Below are 21,774 nucleotides of genomic sequence, written 5' to 3' on the forward strand. Positions count from 1 at the left end.
CTGATTGGGTAACAAAGCACAGGATTCATATGCGTTGTGCAAAGTATACAGAAAGAGTGGAGTTGGCCCTAAAAATGGGGAGCAGTATGGCGGCCCCCCTTCAAGGAGTGGCCTGAAGAAGCAAATGATGAGTGGTGGTGGTGAAAGTAAAAAAAAGAAAACGAAAAAAAAATGAAGTAGAGAAGAACAAAAAAAAAAAAAAAAAGATGAAGTCAACATCTCTAATGGATGAGATTGGATGAGATGTTTTAATGTATGGGTTGAGATGAAGTCAACATCTCTAATGTAACCGCTAAAAAAAATCCAGAGATTCTGGCTCAGTCCAACTACTATGCAAAGGGAAGGGAAGTTATGGTCATATTGATTCCAGAGTATGGAGGAAGATGAAGATGATCGAATTTCTCGATTGAAGTCGATGATCAAGAGTTTTGTCTCCAGATGAAGAGATGAAGATGATCGAATTTCTCGATCCTGGTTGATGATCAAGTTTTCCGTTCTTTGATCTTGTTTGATGATGGAGTTTTCCGTTGCTCTATCATGTGTGATGATCGTCGAGTTTTTCGTTATTCGGATGTTCCGAAGAGAGAGAAAGAAAATCATTTTGATGTTCCGAAGAGAGAGAAAGAAAATCATTTTCTTTTAGCGAGAGAAAGCCTCTAGAAAGAAAAAAACCTCTGAAAAGAGAGAAGCCTATGAAGAAAGAGATCTTTAGAGAAGAAAGTAGAGATAAAAAAAAAGGTTGTTTCTTGGAATATCTTAGAGAAAGAAAGTCTTTAGAAGAAAGTAGAGAGCCCAAGAAATGTTGTTTCTTGACGACCACAAAACATCTTGAGTTTGAGGGGGAGTGTTGAGATATATCCATCATTATGGATATAGATGTATATATTTCTTGATAAGGTTAGGTATCTAGAAGATAGAGACCAAGTTACGTGGTCATTAAGTTCTCTTCATTCTCTATTCTATGCTCCCACGAATTCTAACATGAGTGTGCTACTAACTACACTTGAAAAGATTTTTTTCTTTTTTTTTTCATTTTTTCAGCATTATTCCTCTAGTTGCTTGATTTCAACATTTAGTTACTAGGATTGATCGTGACCACCTTATACTTGAAATAAACAGTCGCATAGTATACAATCCCATACCTCTTTGTTTTGGATGAGGTATCATGGTGTACATCGTTTGCGGATGACAAAGTTTTAATTAGTGAGATTAGAGATTTTGTCAACACAAAGTTAGAACTTTGGAGGGATGCTTTAGAATCTAAATGTTTTAAATTAACTAGACTAAAGCAAAATATGTGGAACGCAAGTTTACCAATAATAGCTATAGAAATGAAGAACTAGAAAACTTTGATGGCCAAGAAATTCCTAAAAAATATTATTTTTTATATCTTGGGTCGATAATCCAAAATAATGGAGATATTGAAAAAGATGTTGTACATAAAATTAAAGCTAGATGGACGAAGTGGAGATATACATCTAGAGTTTTATATAATCACTGTATACAAATGAAACTAAAAAAGAAGTTCTACAGGACGAAGCTAGCCATGATTTATGGGAATGGGATGTTGGGCAGTCAAGAAATAACATATCATAAAATTAGTGTAGCTAATATGAGAATGTTGAGAAGGATGATTGGACAAGTAAAAAAAAAATAGAATCTAAAATGAATCCTAAGGGGCTTATGGGTTGCTCTAATAAGTGATAAGATAAAGGTGTAAACCTAATACAACACTAGTTGAGAAGAAATATAATGACTTACAGTCTAACTGAAAGTATGGGTCTTAATAGTACAAAATGACGAAACATGATTCTTATAATCAACCCCAAATAGTTGTGATAATCTGTGATAAAGCTCGGATGATGATATTGTACCATCCCAGAGAAAACCCAAAGTTCAGGGCATCTATAACCAAACCAAATAAAACCTACACCGTTAACTTGATGCCACAATCACGCACCTAATCCTAATATGTGTGAATATGCTTTTGTGCAGCAATCAAGCACCCCATCCTATTGTGTGAATGCGTTTTCAGAGAAATCTCTAGTTTGTAGCTTTCAACACACTGAAACCATCAAAGAGGTGGCAAAAGGGGCGTGCCAAAGAAGGAAACTGCACGTTTGTTTCCAAAACTCGATGGTGTTAAACTCCAAAAAAAGAGCAAAACCAGATAACAAGAACTTCAAAATTTATCATGAATACTAAAAAGTGCAAAACTGCATACCAAAACCAAGACTGGGTTGGGCAAAACAAGTACAAAGCAAGCTTCACTCTACATGATATGTTTCATACAAGATCGCATAGACCATATGATAATCCTTGGCTAATATAACTCTCTTTTGGGAATCCCTTTTGACGTGGAATAAAGAGTTGATTCAGTACAAGCTTTTCTGTGCCCCTCCAACTTTTAACATAATCCTTGTCCAACATGAAGGAAATGGAGTTTTTTAACAACATTATCCCAATCCAAACACCACCCACACTGTTGTAATGCATATTTATATTACAATGACAATGTAGATCGATCCCATGGTGTCAACATCCTAACTAATTAAAACATTCACATGTATGTATACACTAATTTAAAGGCAACATTCTCATTCCATTACATGCAAGCTCATGATAGAATATTACAGCCCAGGCTCTGGCTAAAACAAAGTGAACTCCAATCTACAAATTTACAGATAGACCCAGGAAATACACATAAAACTAACAACAAAGATCTTCAATTCTCTAGGAAAAACATAACGTGGTCCCATGGACTAAAATTGCATGTGGCATCCAAGGCTGTATTCACCATCCATTCCGACTGAGAGATGGTGACTGCAACCAAATTGGTGGGTTCCCTTCTAATAATCTACAACCATCCATCAGCAGCAATAGAAGGTAGATGAAGCCTTGGAGTACCATATATCATAGTCCACTTGGCTGTGGTATATTTTCCCTAAACAAATAGAGGATGCACCTCTATGTATACAATGAAAAAGCCGGAAATCTTACAAGCTTAGTCATATGTACAATGTGAAGACCCACTTAAGTGTGACCCCTCAAATGAGGTGGCTGTTGTGACTGGTGCCATTCTTGTTCTTTAAGGTACTGTAATACCAATTGATGTTGAGACCTTTGGTCCAATCCACCACCATAGGCGTATGGATAAGGGTCCAATGCCTGATTCCCATCAAAAAAGCCCCCTCTCCTACCATGTGGAAACAATGAATTAGGGTAACGACCTTCTGTAGAATCTGAAGGGTTCACCCAAACATCGTAAGTACCCAACCTTGAAGCATGAAGATTCCCTAATGTCTCATTAGAAGGGGTTGAATAAGGGGTATAACCATATGGTTGATTGACTGTTGGTATATTGCCATATCTGGCCATTTCTCCCTGGTATTTCGAGTCCCAAAGCATTGGAAATGTTATCGGTTCCCTATGGTCCAAAGGGAAACTATCTTGATATCTGGCATAAGGTGAATCAAAATCCCTACTAATAGAAGCATTGGTATCGGCCATTGGTAACATCGGCGCAGAAGGAAGTGGAGCTGAGTATGGAGATGGATGATAATTAAGAACTTCAGATGAACAATAGAAATCATCAGCACCAGTTTTGTGGGCCAGAAATGGTGAGGTCCAAGGGTCTTCATGCATCGAAAGCCTGGCTAAGTTGGTAGAACAGATGTCCTCACTTACCCAACAACTTTTACTTGAAATTGGTACAGCTTGGTCTCCTGAAGGGCCCCCCTTTTTGTCTATTGGAAGAGCCCAAGTGCGAAGAGAAGGGGCACCACATCCATATGGCCTCAAAGTTTCTGTTTGTTCAAGCCGTGGTCCATGTGACTCCCCTTCTTCTGAGGACAAAGGAACAGTAGTGTGAGTAAATGGTAAGCTAACAGAACCCTCGGCATCGAGTACTTCGAACCTGAAAGACTCGTGTTGCTTAGAATCAGCCAAATCAGAAGAACCCAGGTAGTTATCAGCTTCATTTGTCCCCTCATTGTCCCAGCATGGAGGATAGGGAACACCCAATGAAGATGGGTTCTCATTCCTTGCTGCAGGCTTGAAAACTATCACTTCATCCTCTTCTTCTCCGTGGATAGAGTTCTCGAGGGCATTGGTTTTCCCAGTTGCAGAATAACTCTCATGTTTCTTCACTTTGTTTTCTGATGTGTGAAGAGGACCCAAATCTCTAGTATCTCTCACTAACTCGTCCCTGTTTGTTCTCACTGATTCATCTGTATAAAAAATATTTTTTGACCCATCATAATGAATATACTTTGGGTTTCTATCTGTTGTATCAACAATCTTTAACGCAGCAGTGAGAATACGACTCTTCCAAACCTCATTTTCATTTTTTTGGGTAAGTAGAACCTCATTTTCATGACCCTCAACTTCCACCCACACAAATTTCGAGAAATCTAGTGACTCAAAATTAAGCTTAAGAGGCAAAAAGCCATAAAGCTCACAGTCTTCCCATAATGCAACACGCTTGGAAGTTCGAGAGTTAACCAAAGGGTCTTCAACCCCATCTTTAGGGCAACTAATCTTGTTAAGAAGAGCCACTAAGCATGAAAAGAAGTAATGGACTGCACCTGAACATTCCGGGTCGGCCTCATTCATTGTTTCCATGTTGGGCTTGCACACTAACCACTCTAAGAAGACCAAGATAGCAGGCAACAGGGGGCTCTTGTGCATGGCATCATAAGCCACACATCTATGGATGATGCGAGCCATGCATCCGAAAGCAGCATGACATGCTGATGTCATAAGAGTTGGCTGAAGTATGTTTTCATCATGTCCATGTGATTTGGGACTTTGACCCACGTGATGCAAAGTGAAGATGAGTACACATACAATCTGCAGAGGTCGGAAAGAACTGCTTTTAGCTGCTTCAATTTGTACATGGCCTTCTGACTTAAGCGCCACTGTCAACTGTTCATCGTTAAGTGAGAGCAAACTTTCCAATGCACTTAGAGTTGAGGCACATACATTGTGAAATTCCTCCAACCTGTCAGACATGGACAGATATGCAAAGACAGAAGATTGGTTAGCAGATTTCATTACCAAGCCATCAGCAAGAACAGCTGTAGTAACTAATTCAGCACCACTTTTGTTATGTTTGAATTTGTATATTCGTCATGTGAGGTTTCTCAGTTACTTTACCAGATATTTACGTAACGAAATGCAATATTCCTTAATGATGATCTAGTTGCCAGAACATTTTTTTTTTAATAGATGAAGGGGCGATGAAGTTGGTAATGTCCACCGACCCTCAATGACTACCACACAATTACACCATGCATGAGAAGAACCAAAAAGATGAAACATAATAAAAATTGATAGCCTCATACAGCATAGCACCTAAAGCCTATGTAGCACTTTTACTAAGAAATTTTTGATTCAGCCATGGCAAGGAAGAAATACCAATTATGAGTCGACAAACCCAAAAAAAAAAAAAAAAAGCAAGCCAACAAAAAAAGTAAAGTAACGAAACCTAGATTAACCAAGCATGAAAATACAATGGATACATATGCACACAACTAAGTGCAGCTATAGATGAAGACGCAAACATAATTGTTTTGTTTTTCTGTTCTTTGCAGAAAGATCAATAAATGAATAGATATAGTATGAAATTGCAACGTAATCCTGCTAAAGATTTTCAATACAACAACTATGATTGCAAGGTCCTACCTCGAACTGAAAAAATACATGTCAGGTCAATAGCTTTCAATGCAAAAGAACTACTAAATAATCTCAAATGATATTTACCCTGCTTTTGTGAAGATTATGCTCGTCATTAGAACAAAACGACTCCAGAAAATAGTCTTTGGCTTGTATTTGTTAAATTCCAAATTATCTCTAACTGCTTCAAGTATATTGCCTCGTGATTTATCATATACTTTCTCCATTTCAGATGATTTCAAGTGTCTGAGAGCTATCTCCTTGACAGTATAGTCCTGTGAACGTGGTAGGCTATTCTGTGACAATATCAATGAAATAACATGAGTCAATACAATTACAGGTCCTAGTTCCTACTTTCCATATTGAGAAAAAGAGAAGATACAGCAAGACCTCATTGCTGAGATGCGTTATACTCTTTAAAATTAGCCAGAGAAAAAAGTGCGAGCCTATCAGGCTTAAAGAACAAGTCCATTATAGAGGTCAGAGGATACAATATTTTTCCCCTTTCTGATATGTAGACTACTGGATGAAATCAAATAAATTCCGGACTAATTTTATCAATCAAGACTTTCAGCATTTGTAAGAACCTTACTAACTTTGGTTTGATGTATCAAATTCTTAAGTTGGCCTTAAAAGCAATCACCGTGTTCCACGGTGTCATTTATTATTTATGCAATCACCTGCTCTCCTCAGTATGAATATAAGCACCCCGGAAAGTCAAATTCTTGAATGATTTATCTTAACCTGAGATAGATGTACGTGAAAGAATGATATAAAATGCTAGCTTATGTGATCACATATAGTTAGCCTTTCTTCCCCCCTTTTTTTTGGCGGGGTGGGGGTTCAGCCATAGGATTTGAACATGGGACATGGTGTTGCAATTGTCAACACACCAATAAGCCCAAGACCAAAATCCAAATCCTAAGAAGTACTTTGTAAGCATTTCTTATTCCACATTGTGTTGCTTTACACCCACCCCATATACATTTGCCCACCCCCTTCATCCCACAAAGTACGATATTAAAAATATAAGTGATGAATATGGCATATTCATATTATTTCTCATCAGAAAATTTATTGCAACTAATGAAAAAACTGTCATATGCACAACATAATTATTTGATTCATTGTGTGTCTTTTGCTTGCTGCCCACCTTTCTTGCTTTGTGGGCTATGGATTATCATTTGGTGGCCTGCTTAGTGTAAAGACCATTCTCCTTTTTGTATAGCACTAGGATAATCCTATTTTTTGTGAGCTGTACATGTACCCTGTACATGGGTGAGTACTCCCTTTGTAATCTTGTTTTTTAGTTTCAATACAATACAGTTAACCATCATTTCAAAAAAAGAATAGTGCATAGAGGAACTTTCTTTTCTTAATGAACTCGCTTGTGCATATGATATATTATTCTACAATCTCGGAATATGGATTATCTGTAGCATAAGCATGCTGAGTACAGCACTGCAAAGCATTAATTCATCAAGTATGGGAAAGTAGACCTTAGTCCAACTGATTAATAGACTATGATACATGGAAAGCCAAAGTGATAACCACCACTCATTCCCACTAAAGGATGGTTGATGATAAACTGGCCTAGGTGGATTCCAGGGCCCTGCGGATTTCCAAGTGGCCCTACTCCAATTAATCTCCAACCATCCATCAGCAAGAATGGGTGGAGGGTGTAGCCCTGGAGCACAATGTACCATAGGCCATTTACATATGGAACACTTTCCCTTCAGATATTGAAATAAGAGAAATGTTAAGACATATAGCAACGAGCTAATAATAATAAAAGTGGAGAACGGCAACACGATTAATAACAGAGATGCACAGTGAATGAAGTAGAAAAAGAAAACAAGAGTCTAATCCATACCTTCTCAAACAACAACATGAGGTTATCCCATGCATTAAGAAAAGGTGATTCAACTGCCAGACTTCTGACACAGTGATATAGGGTTAGGAGCTCATCACTGACATACGTAGCTAAAACAGCCAACTGTAAAGAAATAATATCGGACACTGAAAATCCTTCATATCAAAAGAAAAAAAAAGAAGGAAAGTGCGTTTATCTGAAGAACTTAGAAAGTGGAATATAACAATGGAAAGAAATTATTTCCCCAAAAAATAAGGGAAGAAATTTTTTTTACCTGATTATGTGGGTTTCCACTAGCTGGCCAGAGAACTGCAGCACGTGAATAGTAGCAGGCTGCCACCGACCAGTTGTGATTTTGGATATCCGGATTTCCATAAAGTTCTCTATAGCGAGCTAGATCACCAAGATAAATCAAGCATCGATGACAAGATAATCGATACCTTTGAGTATCAGCTGACTCCTTCCGACTGTAAAAGTTAGCCTTGCCAAACATTAAAAAATTCTTTGTGAACCCAATACTTTCCCCAAGTTTCAGGATCAGTTTCTCGTAAGATTCCATGGCTTCTGACAAGAAATTTTTGAACCCATCCAGAAGCTCATCAGTTGAACCTTGGGAGTTCAAAGGGTTCATACACTCTGCATGAGAAGTACTTGCCTGGATTCTGTTACGAATTTCTTCTATTTGCTTATAGTGCAGCCTCCAAAGGGCATGCTCAACATCTTTAATGGCAGCAAATTCATGGTCTTTGAGAATTGTACCCTCATAACTGATACGTATCTTTCGGTGCAGTTCTTGAAGCTCAGGGTCCAACGGACCCTTCAAGTGTATCATAGTCCACAACTTTTTCTCTGCTTTGACAGCCTAAAAGAAAGGTGGATAGTTAGGGAAGAGAAATAATTATTAAGAGCCATGGAGATTAGTCCTAGCAATTCCTAATGGAAGCCACATAATTAGGGAACCTTTGTCCAGTGTGTGTACTACTATTGAAGGAAGTGAAACCCACCTCTGCAAAGCATCGGTAGGCATCTGCCTTATCAATCTGAGTGCTTTGCATCCTTGAGCTGATGATCTAGTCCACAGGAAGTCACCCCTATATCCAAGACATTAAAGACAACTTCATATCAGCAATTACTCTCTAATGTAGTAGGATAGCTTTACACACACAAACACCCACACATACACAAGTATAGTACAATGTACTTAAATTTGGACATTAAGGTGTGTCACTCTTAATGATAAAATGTTATGTTTAAAGTTTGCAAATGGACAAGAATAGAAATTGAGAAACTGATGTGGATTCGACAAAAGTACAAAATTCAACATGTAAAGAACTGCCAGCCAAATTTATTTCAAGAAACCTCAGGTTCAGTATAACTAGATGGTTCAGTAGAACTAAATATCCAAAATATGTGTATCACAAGAGAATTGAAGATAACAGTAACGAATAAAGTAGAAAAACACAACCAAACAATTTTAAAACAAGCCAAATTATGAGCCATATTTCTTAACATAAAACACTCAATTATTTAGTGATATAAATTAATTAGTACTTATTTTGGCAAGTTATTTGGGGGTTGGGGACACCACAGAATCTATTACTATAACATGAACTTAGAATTAGTTCCAGAGCATGGTCCTATTAAAGAGGTTTACAATCACCGCTCATTACAAAGTACATGAGATAAAACACAAAATCATAGCACAAAATTCCTGATCCTCATAAAAAGATGATGGAGCAGCCCCTTTCTCCATGTCGTGACTCTCACCGAGTTTAGTAATTAACCCAACTAATTTTCAAAAGTTAACCAATACTTCACATCCAAACACAATGATAATGTGAGATAAACCATATTTCACAAGCAACTTTTTTTTATTAAAAAAGGTTTCGTTACATTTTATACTATTTTACACGGATTCTTCTATTTGCATTCTGTACCGGTGTTGGATGTGTCGACACACCTACTCACCCAAATTCCTCTGGATTATTCTTCTTATTTACTAACCATTGATTACATCATTTCAGAAGATAATCTTTTTTATTTTGAAAATACACATGTGAACTTGAAATTATCTATGACATCATTTCAGAAGATGATCTTTTTTATTTTGAAAATACACATGTGAACTTGAAATTATCTATGAAACTCTGAATATATCTACAGATTCATCCAAATATGGTACAATAAATTTTATTTCGCTACTCATCATGACAAGCAATTAGTAACATATTGGTGGATTTGGTTGTCCCTTCATAATATAGTCATGTCACCAAATTCTCTTCTTCATGGCATGAGGAATGTGACACTCCCTACATATGTCTTACACTAACACATGTACTTGTATTAATGCAACACCGGGTTTTGAATATTCATGCATCAATTTAAATAGAATGCCACCCAACAAGATGGATATAGATTAATAAAATGGAAAAGGGGAGCATTGGTGCCACTGTTTTTGGTTTTTGTTGTACCTGTGTAATCCGTTCGTGTGGTGTTTTTTGTTTTTTGGTACTTTTGTATAATTGAGGTTTCTAACCCATTTTAGATAAGTACAAGGCTAGTGTGCCCACATTTTTTGATGTAGAAGGTGCACAACAAGTGGGCTGCTATTTTTGCTAAGTGTTTGTATAAGTTTTCAGTAAAGACTGCAAGGTTATTCCAAGAGAGAGTTTGACTACCCAACATACGCTCGTGGTTATGGACATCTGTAAAAAAACATGGAAGAGAACATATGAAATAAATAGGTGTCCAAGAACTAGGTGGTGGAATTTAAAAAATGAAAAAATAGACTTATTTAGGGATAAATTAATTAAAAAAGGAACATGGAACTCTGATCATGAGGTCAATGTTATGTGGAATGAGATTGCTGATTGTATTAAGAAAGTGGCAAAAGAAGTTTTAAGAGACTCTAGGAAAAAGAAATTCTGAAAAGAAAACTTGGTCGTGGAATAATGAGGTTTAAAAGGCCATTAGCAAAAAAGCGATCATGTTATAAAACTTGGCAGTGTAATAGAAATGATCAAAACTTAGAAAAATATAAAAATGCTAAGAAAAAAGCTAAACAAATAGTAAGTAAAGCTAAATTTAAAGCATATGATAATCTATAAAGTAAACTAGTAACAAAAAAAGGTAAAAAAAATGTCTTCAAATTAGCAAAAAATGAGAGAAAAAATGTAGCGATCTAGATCATATTAAATGAATTAAGAGTGAGGATCAAAAGGTCAAGGTGAAGGATGAAGATGTCAACAAAAGGTGGAGAGTTTATTTTCAAAAATTATTAAATGGCAAACACAATGGGAACGTAGCAATAGAAGAACCATTAGCATAAATGAGAGCGGATGTCATAGATACATTCGTAAGATTAAGATATCGGAAGTGAAAGAAGCTTTGCAAATGATGAAGATAGGAAAGGCTTTAGGACCAGATGCTATCCCGATAGAGGTTCGGAAGTGTATGGGGGAGATTGACAATGACTGGCTAACCAAGCTGTTCAACAAGGTGTTGAGAACAAAGAAAATGCCAGATGAACGAATGAAAAGTATTGTGGTACCTTTTTGCAAAAACAAAAGAGGCAAACAGAAATGTGCAAACTATCGAGGGATCAAACTTATGAGCCACATTATGCAGCTCGGGGAGAGAGTGATTGAGTAAAAGACTAAGGCATGAAACGAGTTTATCAAAAAACAAATTCAGTTTTATACTAAAGAGGCCCACAAGCGAGGTTATTTTCCTACTTAGGCATCTGATTAAGAAGTTTAGGGCGAAGGGAAAAGACCTCAACATGGTCTTTATTGATCTAGAGAAAGCTTATAATAGAGTACCTCGATATTTGATTTGATGGGTGTTGGAAACATCGACTTGGTGAGAGATAAGTACGATGGAGCGCAAACTAGTATATGAACAACTACTGGAGAGACGAGTGAGTTTTTAGTGACAATAGGTTTATATTAGGGGTTAGGATTGAGCCCACAGCTCTTTGTCTTAGTTATGAACGACTTAATTAAGCACCTACAAGATGAGGTACCGTGGTGCATGTTGTTCGCAGCTGACATGGTTTTGATCGAAGAGACTCAAATGGTGTCAACATAAAGTTAAGACTTTGAAGGGATGCTCTAGAGTCTAAAGGTTTTAAAATTAGTCGAACTAAGAGAAAGGTATATAGGATGTAAGTTTAATAATAATAGGAGTAGAGATGAGGAAGTAGTTAATATTGGCAGTTAGAAAATACTAAAAAGAGCGTACTTTCAATATTTTGGGTCGATAATCTAGGAAAATGGAGAGATTGGGGAAGATATCACACATAGAATTAGAGCTAGGTGGGCAAAGTGGAGATGTGCAACCAAAATTTTATTTGATCGCCGCATACTAATAAAGCTGAAGGGAAAGTTTTATATGACAGTTGTGAGGCCCACTTTGCTTTATGGAGTGGAATATTGGGCGGTCAAAAAACAATATACTAATAAAATAAGTGTAGCGGAGATGAGGATGTTGAGATGGATGAGTGGCAAGACAAGAAGGGATAGAAATCAAAATGAATACACTCGGAAAAATTTAGGTCTGGCACTAGTAGGCGATAAGATGAGAAAAAGTAGACTTAGGTGGGCTGGCCAAGTGTGGCACAGACTCATTACAGCGCCTGTTAGGAGATGCGAGTTAGTTCAAGTGAAAGGCTAGAAAAGGACATGAGGTAGGCCCAAAAAGATATATGATTAGAAGTAGTGAGAAAAGACATGGGGACTTATGGCCCTTAGTAGAGCAGAATGGCGGATCAAGAATCGTGTAGCTTGGGAAAAGGCTTTGACGATGATGATGATGCTTGTATAAGTTTTTAGAGAAACAATCATTAACCTTAATTATCAAAAAAACTAACAAACATAGTTTCAGAATTGCTAGGTGGGTCCTAGGCGGCCTGGGGGGTTTAGGCCGCCTAATGCCTAAGTGGGCACCCAAAACCTGGGCGGCCCAGTTGAATACAAAAAAGATTCTACAATTATATATTGTATAAAATATAAACATTAAGTATTTAAGGCACATCAGAATTCAAAGTATACTACATATTAGCACACACTCCATAAGCATAACCAGAAGTCCGTCCATATCCAACTAAAACTTAAAATTTACCAACCAAATTACCAAACCAAAGTTACCAAATACCAGAACAGTGAAACTACAAATCCACTATCCACAAGACCACAATACACAACCAAGAGGAAGAAAACAAAAACGAAATTAATACTTGAAGAAGCAAAAGAATCTTCAATAGTTCAATCAATGTTCAAAGTTTAATCATTATTCAACATTCATCATCAGAAAAAGTAGGGTCAGTTGCATTTGCATCATATTCATCGCCATCGGAGTCGTCACCCTCCTCGACATATTGGTCATCGTCCTCTGCCTCTTCTGAATCTGCCTCTTCTTCCTCCACCCTCGTCCTCTATGCAGAAGATCTAGTGGCCCTAAGAGGGTTAGATGATGTCCCTGAAGCATCCATGACCATGTCCCATTTCAATCTTTCATGCCCCTCGACCTTATCATCATCAACTAACCACTCCATAGCATTGTCCATATTTTTTTATCTGATCGGGTCTCTCTTATCTCTCTTAGCAAACATGTCCTTCAAGAATTGATTATACTTGACATAGACTAGATCATTGAGCCTCTTTGATTCAATCATGTTCTTTCTCTTTGTATGAATCTAACAAAATTCAAATAAAACTAATTAAAATCTATGGTTCATGTATTATTAATATAATTATACAAATTACCCTTATGGCCTTACCCCTTCAAAAGTACTCGAATTGCGCTCACAACCGGATGAGGAAGTGGTTAGGTTTAAGATCCAAATGGCCAACTTTTGTAAATTTGGAGAACTACACCCATGTTGGCTCCACCAATTGGCTGCAAAGATATAGAATAAAATCATAAATGAGTAATAGAATTATAAAAATGAAACTTGATTACTTGAACTTGATGAACTTAAGAATATTATTACTATCGGGATCAATTTTGTTCCTTTGCCTCGTCGCCATTGGACTCCCAAAAGGCTTTAATAAGTACTTGTAATTTATCAGCTCATAAGCGTATTTAATATCCTGGATATCAGGATTAGGGACTAGAACATCTACACACTTATTAAATCCAGTCATAATTGTGTCATTTGTGTGTATATCCTTGTCAACATTAAAAAAAATTGGGTTCAAATAATAACCAGCTGCATGCAATGGCCGATGTAGCTACCTATCCCACTTCTCATCAATAATCTCCCAAACAGGCTTGTAGCGGTTCTCATCATCATCAAAATTTTGAGCTCTCTCTCTTTTGCATTTCACCATTGCCTCATATATGTAGCCCATAGAAACCTTGTCACTATCAACCATCCGAAGGACTTTGACGAGAAGAAAAAATACCTAAAGAGCGCCCTTCACCCCTCTTCAAAAAGCCTTAAAAAGGATAATATCTCTCACCTTCTTCCCAACCTGATCCTTGGACCACTTGCATGCTCTTCAGTTATCCGAGGTAAACATCTGCCTCAATTGCACTCTCCTCGAATGTATATATCTAGGCATAAGTACCAGGTCACAAATCTCGTGACCCCAGACCTTACAATCTCTTTCTTCTTTGTAATTTACGCATCATGCTGAGGGCGAGATGGTGGCCATAAATGAAATTTGTAACTGACTTTGCCTTCTTCACTGCACATGATATCTCAGTCAAACCACCAAGAGCCTCAAGCATGAGGTCTATACAATGTAGTGCATATGGTGTCCAAAATATTCTAGGATAAGATATGCACAACAAATTAGCTACAGCAACATTAGGAGTAACATTGTTTGTGATAACCAGTATAACAAGATGCTCCTCAACCCCCTTGATTCCCTTCTCTATAACTTGAAATATGTAATGGGCACCATGAATATGATCAGAAGCATCAATAGACCTCAAAAAAACAGTCCCTAAAGGACAATTCACAAACAAATTCATCTGACTTCTTCTCTTCCTATCACTCCAAGCATCAGTCATAATAGAAACCCCATACTGAACCCATGCATCCTTCTTAACTTCTATAGCTTCCTTCGTGACACTCACCGCTTTTTTCAAAAGAGGCTCTGAAAGCTCATATGGGGTTGGGGGTTTCATGCCAGGCCCAAATTGGCCAATTGCCTCTCACAACATAGAAGCTGCTTAGGCAAGCGGTATTGAAAGGAATGCCCGCCTCATAAAATCATGTAGCAACATAATAGGCAGTTCTATCTCTCTCTTCCTTCTTCATTCTATTTTCAATGGCAGTTTGCTTCTTTGTTTTCTCTCCTGCAACCTCAGGGTCAGGCCAAGGCAAAAAACTATCCATACGGCCTCTGCCCCGAGGCTTCTTACTCCCAGAACCAGAAGCAATTACAACTCTCTCTTCCTTCCACCTAATAATGGATTGTTCTACCTCTTGACATCCCTCCCCAATCCCATCCTCATCACTATCATCATCATCATAATTGACCCGAACCCCAGACCTAATCTCTGATATGGAGGCAAATCTCTCATCTTTTTTCATTTTTACCATACTAAAAAAATTGGTTATTTCCTCTTTAACAATATCAGGAATCTTTTTACATGGAACAACATCCCCCCCAATACCGGTAAGATGTTTCTTGAATCGATTTATGTCCCTTTTTGTATCCATCTCACGAAACTTGCATCTTACACAATTTTTATCATTAGGATCTGGGTTGTAGCCATATTTCCAAACGGGATCACCACTCCTATTAGATCCCAAAGAAAGTATCTCAAAATAATACAACTTATACAAGCAAAAAAAAAATCACTTACTTTGATTGCTCATTCTCCAAACTTCCACCTTATAGATGCTTCTAAAGAATCAAAATCTTCTAAAAAACCCTTCAACAGATTTATAAAACATAAAAAATTAAATCTAATATCAATGGGTGATGTTTTGATCAATTTCTCATAACTTTGAGAAACCCTTCGATCCTAAAGAAATCACCAAAACTAGTTTTATGGGGGATTTCTCTCTCTAAAATGGACTCTAACGAGTTTTAGGTTTCAAATGAACCCCAAACCCCCATTTTCGGTCCCTTAGTATAAAAAAAATGGAAAACAATAGCCCCCACCAAAAGCATTTTCCGCCTTTGGGCGGCCGCCTAGGCGATTTCCTGGGCGCCTAGACGGGGCGCCCAAGAACCTCCGCTTTTTTTGAGCGGCTAGGCCTGGGCAATGTACCCAAGCCCCTAGATTTGCCTAGCAGCCGCCCAAGCGCTGGGCGGTCCGCTTTTTGAAACACTGCTAACAAACCCCAAAAAAAAAAAAAAAGACAGGAGAGAGGAGTTCGCCAACATCAAATCTTCATGGGAAACTCCATTCTTGGTTCGAGAGTCCCCTCATGATTGGACTCATGAGTGACATTGAAGAAAGAAATCACCAAACACTCACAAATCTCAGTGATCTAATGCAAAAAAAAGCAATCCTCCAAGCACGTAATGCCCAACAAATACTATTAAATGAGCCTCCTTCAGCCACTATTGATCCCTAGAAGCATCAAGGAGTAACCCAAGATCTAAAAATCACCTGAGCCTAACAGATAACGCCCAACTTCCACTACCGGAGTAACACTCTAAATAGGTTTCAAGGCACCTAGGATGTCATCTAGCTTGAACTTGAAACTGCAAATATCTCATATACCAGCTGGACCTTCATTACTGAAACAATTTCTTTCTGAGAAGAGCTTGATAGACCTAGTTCATGGCTTATTCCATAGTTGAACAACGTGGGGCTCTAAAGGCCTTATTAAAATCCCCTGATATCTGATAGCATGATAAGATCATCCATCCTAGTTCCATTGAAGACCATGAAAATTTTTAAATCACATAATATCTAAACAATTTCGTAACCTACTCAGAACTAGACAAACTTGTTGCTGAAAATCCTACAATTACACCATTTCCAAATTTCAATAGGAGATTCACCTTTGTCTCCAGCACCACCACGAGGATTCAACTCGTGGGGGCACTTTTCAAGACAATCGATAATTGATACGACTCTTGTTTCAAATATGAAGCATTCTACTGGAGATGGTAAGCTCGTATGCATTTTTTTCGATAGCGGAGCACATCTCCAATTTGACAAAACATGTACACTTTCTAGCAAAGAATCTAACTTTGACCACCACAAAACTAGACATTATTAATTTAGAAGACCAACATGCATCATGAAAAATTGCAAGTTTATGATATCACTAGAAATGTCTCACATGTTCCAGCGAGATTAGGTGGATTGCCAATATGTTATAAGAAATTGTGCTAGTGCATAAAATTAGGACCTAGTTTCTATGCGGCCAAGCCTGCATATGTAGAAATGCGGGCGTCTGAATAAATCTATTTTCGAGATGGATTTTAATACTTAATTTTTAAGGACATGTAATCTCTAAAATGGAGATCATGAATATGAAAAATAAATAAATAAATTTTAAAATCTAGAAATAATATTTCTAGTAAGAAAACATTTGGACCGTTAGTTTCCATTGTTTTTAAGATGGAACACCTACTTGCATCCATCTTTAAGATGGATGCTTTACACTTTCTGGACCGCATATGTAAGAATGCAATCCAGCCCCCATGAAACAATTTTCCATAAAATTATTAGTTTTACATCTGTCAGTTTATTATTGAGGAATATCATATGTGAATTCTTGAATCTTGAGAAAGTAATCTATCAAGAATTTTTCATAGTTATTATTAATAAGGAAATTCTTAGGAATTGCTTTTAAAAAATAAAAAATTAAAAGAAAGAGAAATCCAGATAAGCAAGAAAAAAAAAGAACAAAAAAACCTTAATTTTCCGAATTTACAGCTCTAAATAGCTTATTTTCTATAAGTCACCTTTTTTATAATTTATTAACTTATATTTTTATTGTAAGTTGTACCACTCAAGCATAATCTTAATTTTCTAAAAATTACAAAATCCAATACCATGGAGAAAAATATATTTCCCAGAACTCTAGGAGGTTTCCAGTCCGATCCAACCAAAGAGTTCGTATCGTATAAATCGAACTACGGGTCGTGATTAGTCAATCAAAGAAACGTACAGAGAAGGAGGGCGCCTATATGTTCGCTGAACAGCCGGGCACAGTATAACAGTATGCGCTACTTAGTTAGGCAAACAGCATGTTCACTTGGTCGCCTTTGGTACTTGAATGGGCCCATTGTTCGCTTCTATAGTTCACTTAAAGCCTTTGGTGTGGTTGGAGTTTATGAACTACCAGCCCACTGATTGATAGCTTCTATAGTTCATTGAAAGCGGCCCCGCCCACTGTTGTTCACTAAAGGCCTTGTCTTTGGTGTAGTTGTTGTAGGAGGTTTAGTTGTTGAACAAAATGCCCGTTCCACCTTCTTTCTATAGAGTTCACTGAGACTTTTGTGTAGTTGACCCTATTGACTCAAGGTTAGACCCTCAACCTGAAGATAGGAACTGGGAACCAGGGATGCAGGCTTCAGTTGTTTTGTTTGGTACTTCTGTACTACTTATGGTATGGGCTTTTATAACGAGGCTTTTCTTCCTGGGTGATTCAAGGGCAGGCAGTAGTGATATGGAATAAGCAAGAAGGGAGGAGCTAATGCAAACAGAGCATTAGGAGCTTTTCAAGCTTGGGTTCATGCGGGAGATGGCCTTGGTAGAACTTGTCTTTGATATGGCTCGTCTTGACCGTGAATTTTGCTCATGCCTTCTTTGGATTGGGGGAAACGAATAAAGGAGCGGGTGTATAAGGAAGGAGAGGAATCGACTTGTGGTTCACACTTTCCCCGTGCCTTGTGAGGGAGGAACACATAAGCGGTTCTTGTCAGAGGAAGAGTTGAAAATATTTGCCGGGTCTTGATCCTTCCATTACTTGCTCGGAGCGCTTCCTGTACCACGTCGTCATTATGGCCTCATTCCTTCCTTGGTTGAACCCGGATTCGGAGCGACTGGCACAGAGTCACTGCCGTTCCAATATCAGTAGCTCGCAAGAGATCCCAGTCATGCAGCACCTACAGTGCCCACATTCCGAGTCGACCCAATCCAAACTCCCGCTTCAGCAGCCGAAGGAAGGGGTATACCTATTGAACACAGAAGCCCCTAGAGTCTTCCACGACAGGGTTGGGATCAATGACGGAAGAGTGATAAGGAGACCACAATCTTTCCATCCTTCTTTTTGATGAGGGGCTCAGCATGCTTTCTATCCTATTAGGTAGCTAGCCTATCTATGTTAGCTTGCTTGCGCCTATAGGCAAGGCGGCTTGGCATAAGCTAGCTATCACCGGGTGACCAATAGCGAAGTAACGATTTACCAAGCGCTAGCAGGCTCTCGCCTGTCGGCGTAAGCAAGCTCAAGCTTCTAAAATAATAATGATTTTGTAACTATAAGTAAAATTAAAACAAGATGTAGTCATGTAGATCTGTTAGCTGAGCCCACAAATTTAAGCTAGAACAGTTTTCAGTCATTTGGTATATGCTCGATTTCATATGAAAAGAGTTCATGACTGACAAGAAATTCTCACAGTTTTACATGTCAGAGCCTTAAACCACAACATTTAAGGTGTGTTTGTTTTGTGGAAGCGTCCTGTAGCACTTCCCACAAAGTTCTTTTCGAAGCCACTGCTTCCAGCTGCTTCTGAAACATCGTCAATCTGAAGTATTTTGTGGAAGCCACTGAGCTTCCAAAGTGTGTGGAAGAGGAGTCTTTGGCAGCCCCCTTTCCACAAAACAAACACGCACTTAAAGATGATAACCATAGCAAAGGAAGCTTGAAAATGAATGCCATATTCCAGGCTAATATCGACAAAAGATTCCAATCAGCAACGAAAACATCGAAAAGAAATGAAGCTTATTCTAATACAAAAAACTGATACACTTAACAACAAGCAGTTAAGGAACTGAGACTTGTGTCAACCTCCTTAATAGTATGCACAAGTTATACTAAGTTGATGGCCATAATGTGGTCCATAAACCCTAACAAGAACAACTTTGGTGGATTCAGCCTCTTAGAACTTAGAGAACCTATCAACAAGTGTGTAATGTCTACTTTAACAAGTGGTTTCATAATCACAGAAACCAATAGAAAACCTGGTGAATGTGAATTTCCTATGCTGGTTTTCATAATCACGGAAGCCAATAGAAAACCTGGTGAATGTGAATTTCCTAAATCAAGCATAGTTCTGGATCCAGAGGCACAAATACAACAGGACTAAAACAGTTGTGTAATTTAAGCTCCTTCATATATTGATTCTAAAACAACCTCTAATAAGAGAAACAACCCAAAAGAGAGAGAGAGAGAGAGAGAGAGAGAGAGATAGAGAGAAATTTGGACAATTTATTACAGCAACATCCACTGAACTGTAAAACATGAGAAAACCGAAGATTCCATCAAGAGAAATGGCATAAATCACATAGATTAGCAAAACCCAAACCCCCCAACATGAAAAGAAAAATGAACCCACAAACCCCTTGATGATGGAGAGTACAGAATAAGCACAACAGAGCAAAGAAAAAAACACAGTTACAATAAGCCCAAGAAAAAACATACCGTCCAAAGAGAACTCAAATTTCCCTTACTATTCCTTTTTAAAATGTCACCTCTTCTCAAAACAATCCAGCTTCATGGTTTTCTGAACAAAAAAGAGCAACTCTCTCTCTCTCTCTCTCTCTCTCTCTCTCTTTATGAGGCACGACTTGAGGCCAGAACTCTCAATTTCTCTCTCTAAATTTTAGAAATGGCCTCTCTCTCTAAATTTTTAGAAATATCGTCTCTCTCTCTCTAAAATTCAGAAATATCTTACTCATAGGAAAATTACCACAGGCCCCTCGAATGGGGAGGGTCAATCAAAAATTTTAAACTTTTCTTAAATGGCAGTTAAGTCCTATATGGCCCGAGCTTCCATTTTATTTATGTACGTATGAACTCATCGTTGTAAGAACAATGATGGATGCTCCCACAGTGTGTGTATACCATGCAGTATGCATTCAGAAGTTTTTTTTTGTGTAGAAAAAGCTTGAGCAATTTTTGAAATTTAAATAACCTTTTGACACAATCATCATTGAAGAAGGTTGACAAATAAATTTTTTGGGTGTCGTTTATATAAAGTGGTAAATTTATATGTAGAAGTCATTTTGACTTCTTTAAAGTCTATTAAGTTGGACAATGCATATTTGATATTGTCTTAAAAGCTATGTGAAATCTGCATTGTCTAACTAAAAAAATAGTGAAATAAAGCTATAGCTTGTATAAACGCTTTTTTTACTTGAATACAACTTAAGATGTTTGGGAAATTTCATTAGTATGTAGCTAAAAATCAAACATTTTGATAGATTTCAAAAAGTATTTTGGATTTTGTGAAAGCCAAATATTTGGAAAAATCAAAACATTTATAGAAAAGTATGCAACAAGATTGTTTATCCCTCGTATAATAAGTTGAAATGCACTCCAAATCATCTCATATAATATCTGTCCCTAGTGGAGGGCCTATCATTGACTACATTCAAATTTGAGGAGAAATTTTCTTCTGACTTTATGCAGAGGACAAGATTTCGTGCTTCTCAGTTGACGACTTTGATTTTTTATTTTTTTTTACATATATATAAAAAGTAAACAGTCTCATTGAATATCTCAATAATAAAAACTACGATTAAAACACAATATCTCGATTATAGAAACTACCAACAAAAAAAAATGCAATGAGCTCATGACCCAAGATATGTAGAAGGCATGTTTCTTTAAAGCGTTTGCACATGTGAAACTTCACATTCGTGCCATAGGGGAAATGCATCAAACACAAAATGTGTAGTTCATGCCTTTACACTATGTTGGGAAAGGTTGTGTATGTTAGTACTTTACACCACCTGTCATTTGTCCCTCTTAAAAAACAATGAAAAAGAATGGGGCCAAAAGTGGACAAAGTTGGGAAATGTCAAAATGGTTGGGATGTTGGTCGTATTTTGTTGACAAGAAATGCCACATAAGTAAGGGGTATTTTCGTTATTACCTCATGAGTTTGGGGTATTTTAGTAGGAACTGCCGCCTATTGATTTTTACGCGGCCATTGTGAATCGTCATGTCGAAGTGAAGACAAAGGCTATCGGCATTCTCATCATCGCTCATCATTAAATCGTTTCCAATGTTTTCAAAGTTTCGGCAAAATTCCCAAATTTCGGTCCATATTTTCGGTGAAACTTGGATGCCCTTG

General features: G+C 37.6%; 1 protein-coding gene across 8 annotated transcripts; it reads right to left on the bottom strand.

Annotated features, from left to right (window-relative positions):
* Positions 1-2,581: 2,581 nt before the first annotated feature.
* LOC18443297 (Telomerase activating protein Est1) lies at positions 2,582-20,260 on the bottom strand. 8 transcript variants are annotated; one of them, XM_088857876.1, is made up of 7 exons: positions 20,118-20,260; positions 13,329-13,447; positions 8,554-8,640; positions 7,824-8,411; positions 7,550-7,610; positions 5,764-5,972; positions 2,582-5,002 (listed from the first exon to the last, which is right to left on the bottom strand). In XM_088857876.1, exons 4-7 carry the CDS (start codon positions 7,922-7,924, stop codon positions 3,034-3,036), a joined length of 2,340 nt encoding a protein of 779 aa, XP_088714002.1. In that variant the 5' UTR covers positions 7,925-8,411; positions 8,554-8,640; positions 13,329-13,447; positions 20,118-20,260; the 3' UTR covers positions 2,582-3,033. The 8 variants fall into 8 exon arrangements, with proteins under 8 accessions (XP_088714002.1, XP_088713999.1, XP_088713996.1 ...); XM_088857873.1 differs by having other exon boundaries at positions 7,550-7,613; XM_088857870.1 differs by having other exon boundaries at positions 7,550-7,672.
* Positions 20,261-21,774: the final 1,514 nt, after the last annotated feature.

Source organism: Amborella trichopoda, chromosome 2 (assembly GCF_054954075.1).
Source record: "Amborella trichopoda isolate Santa Cruz 75 chromosome 2, AtrichopodaSantaCruz75HAP2 v2.0, whole genome shotgun sequence".
Taxonomy (NCBI): domain Eukaryota; kingdom Viridiplantae; phylum Streptophyta; class Magnoliopsida; order Amborellales; family Amborellaceae; genus Amborella; species Amborella trichopoda.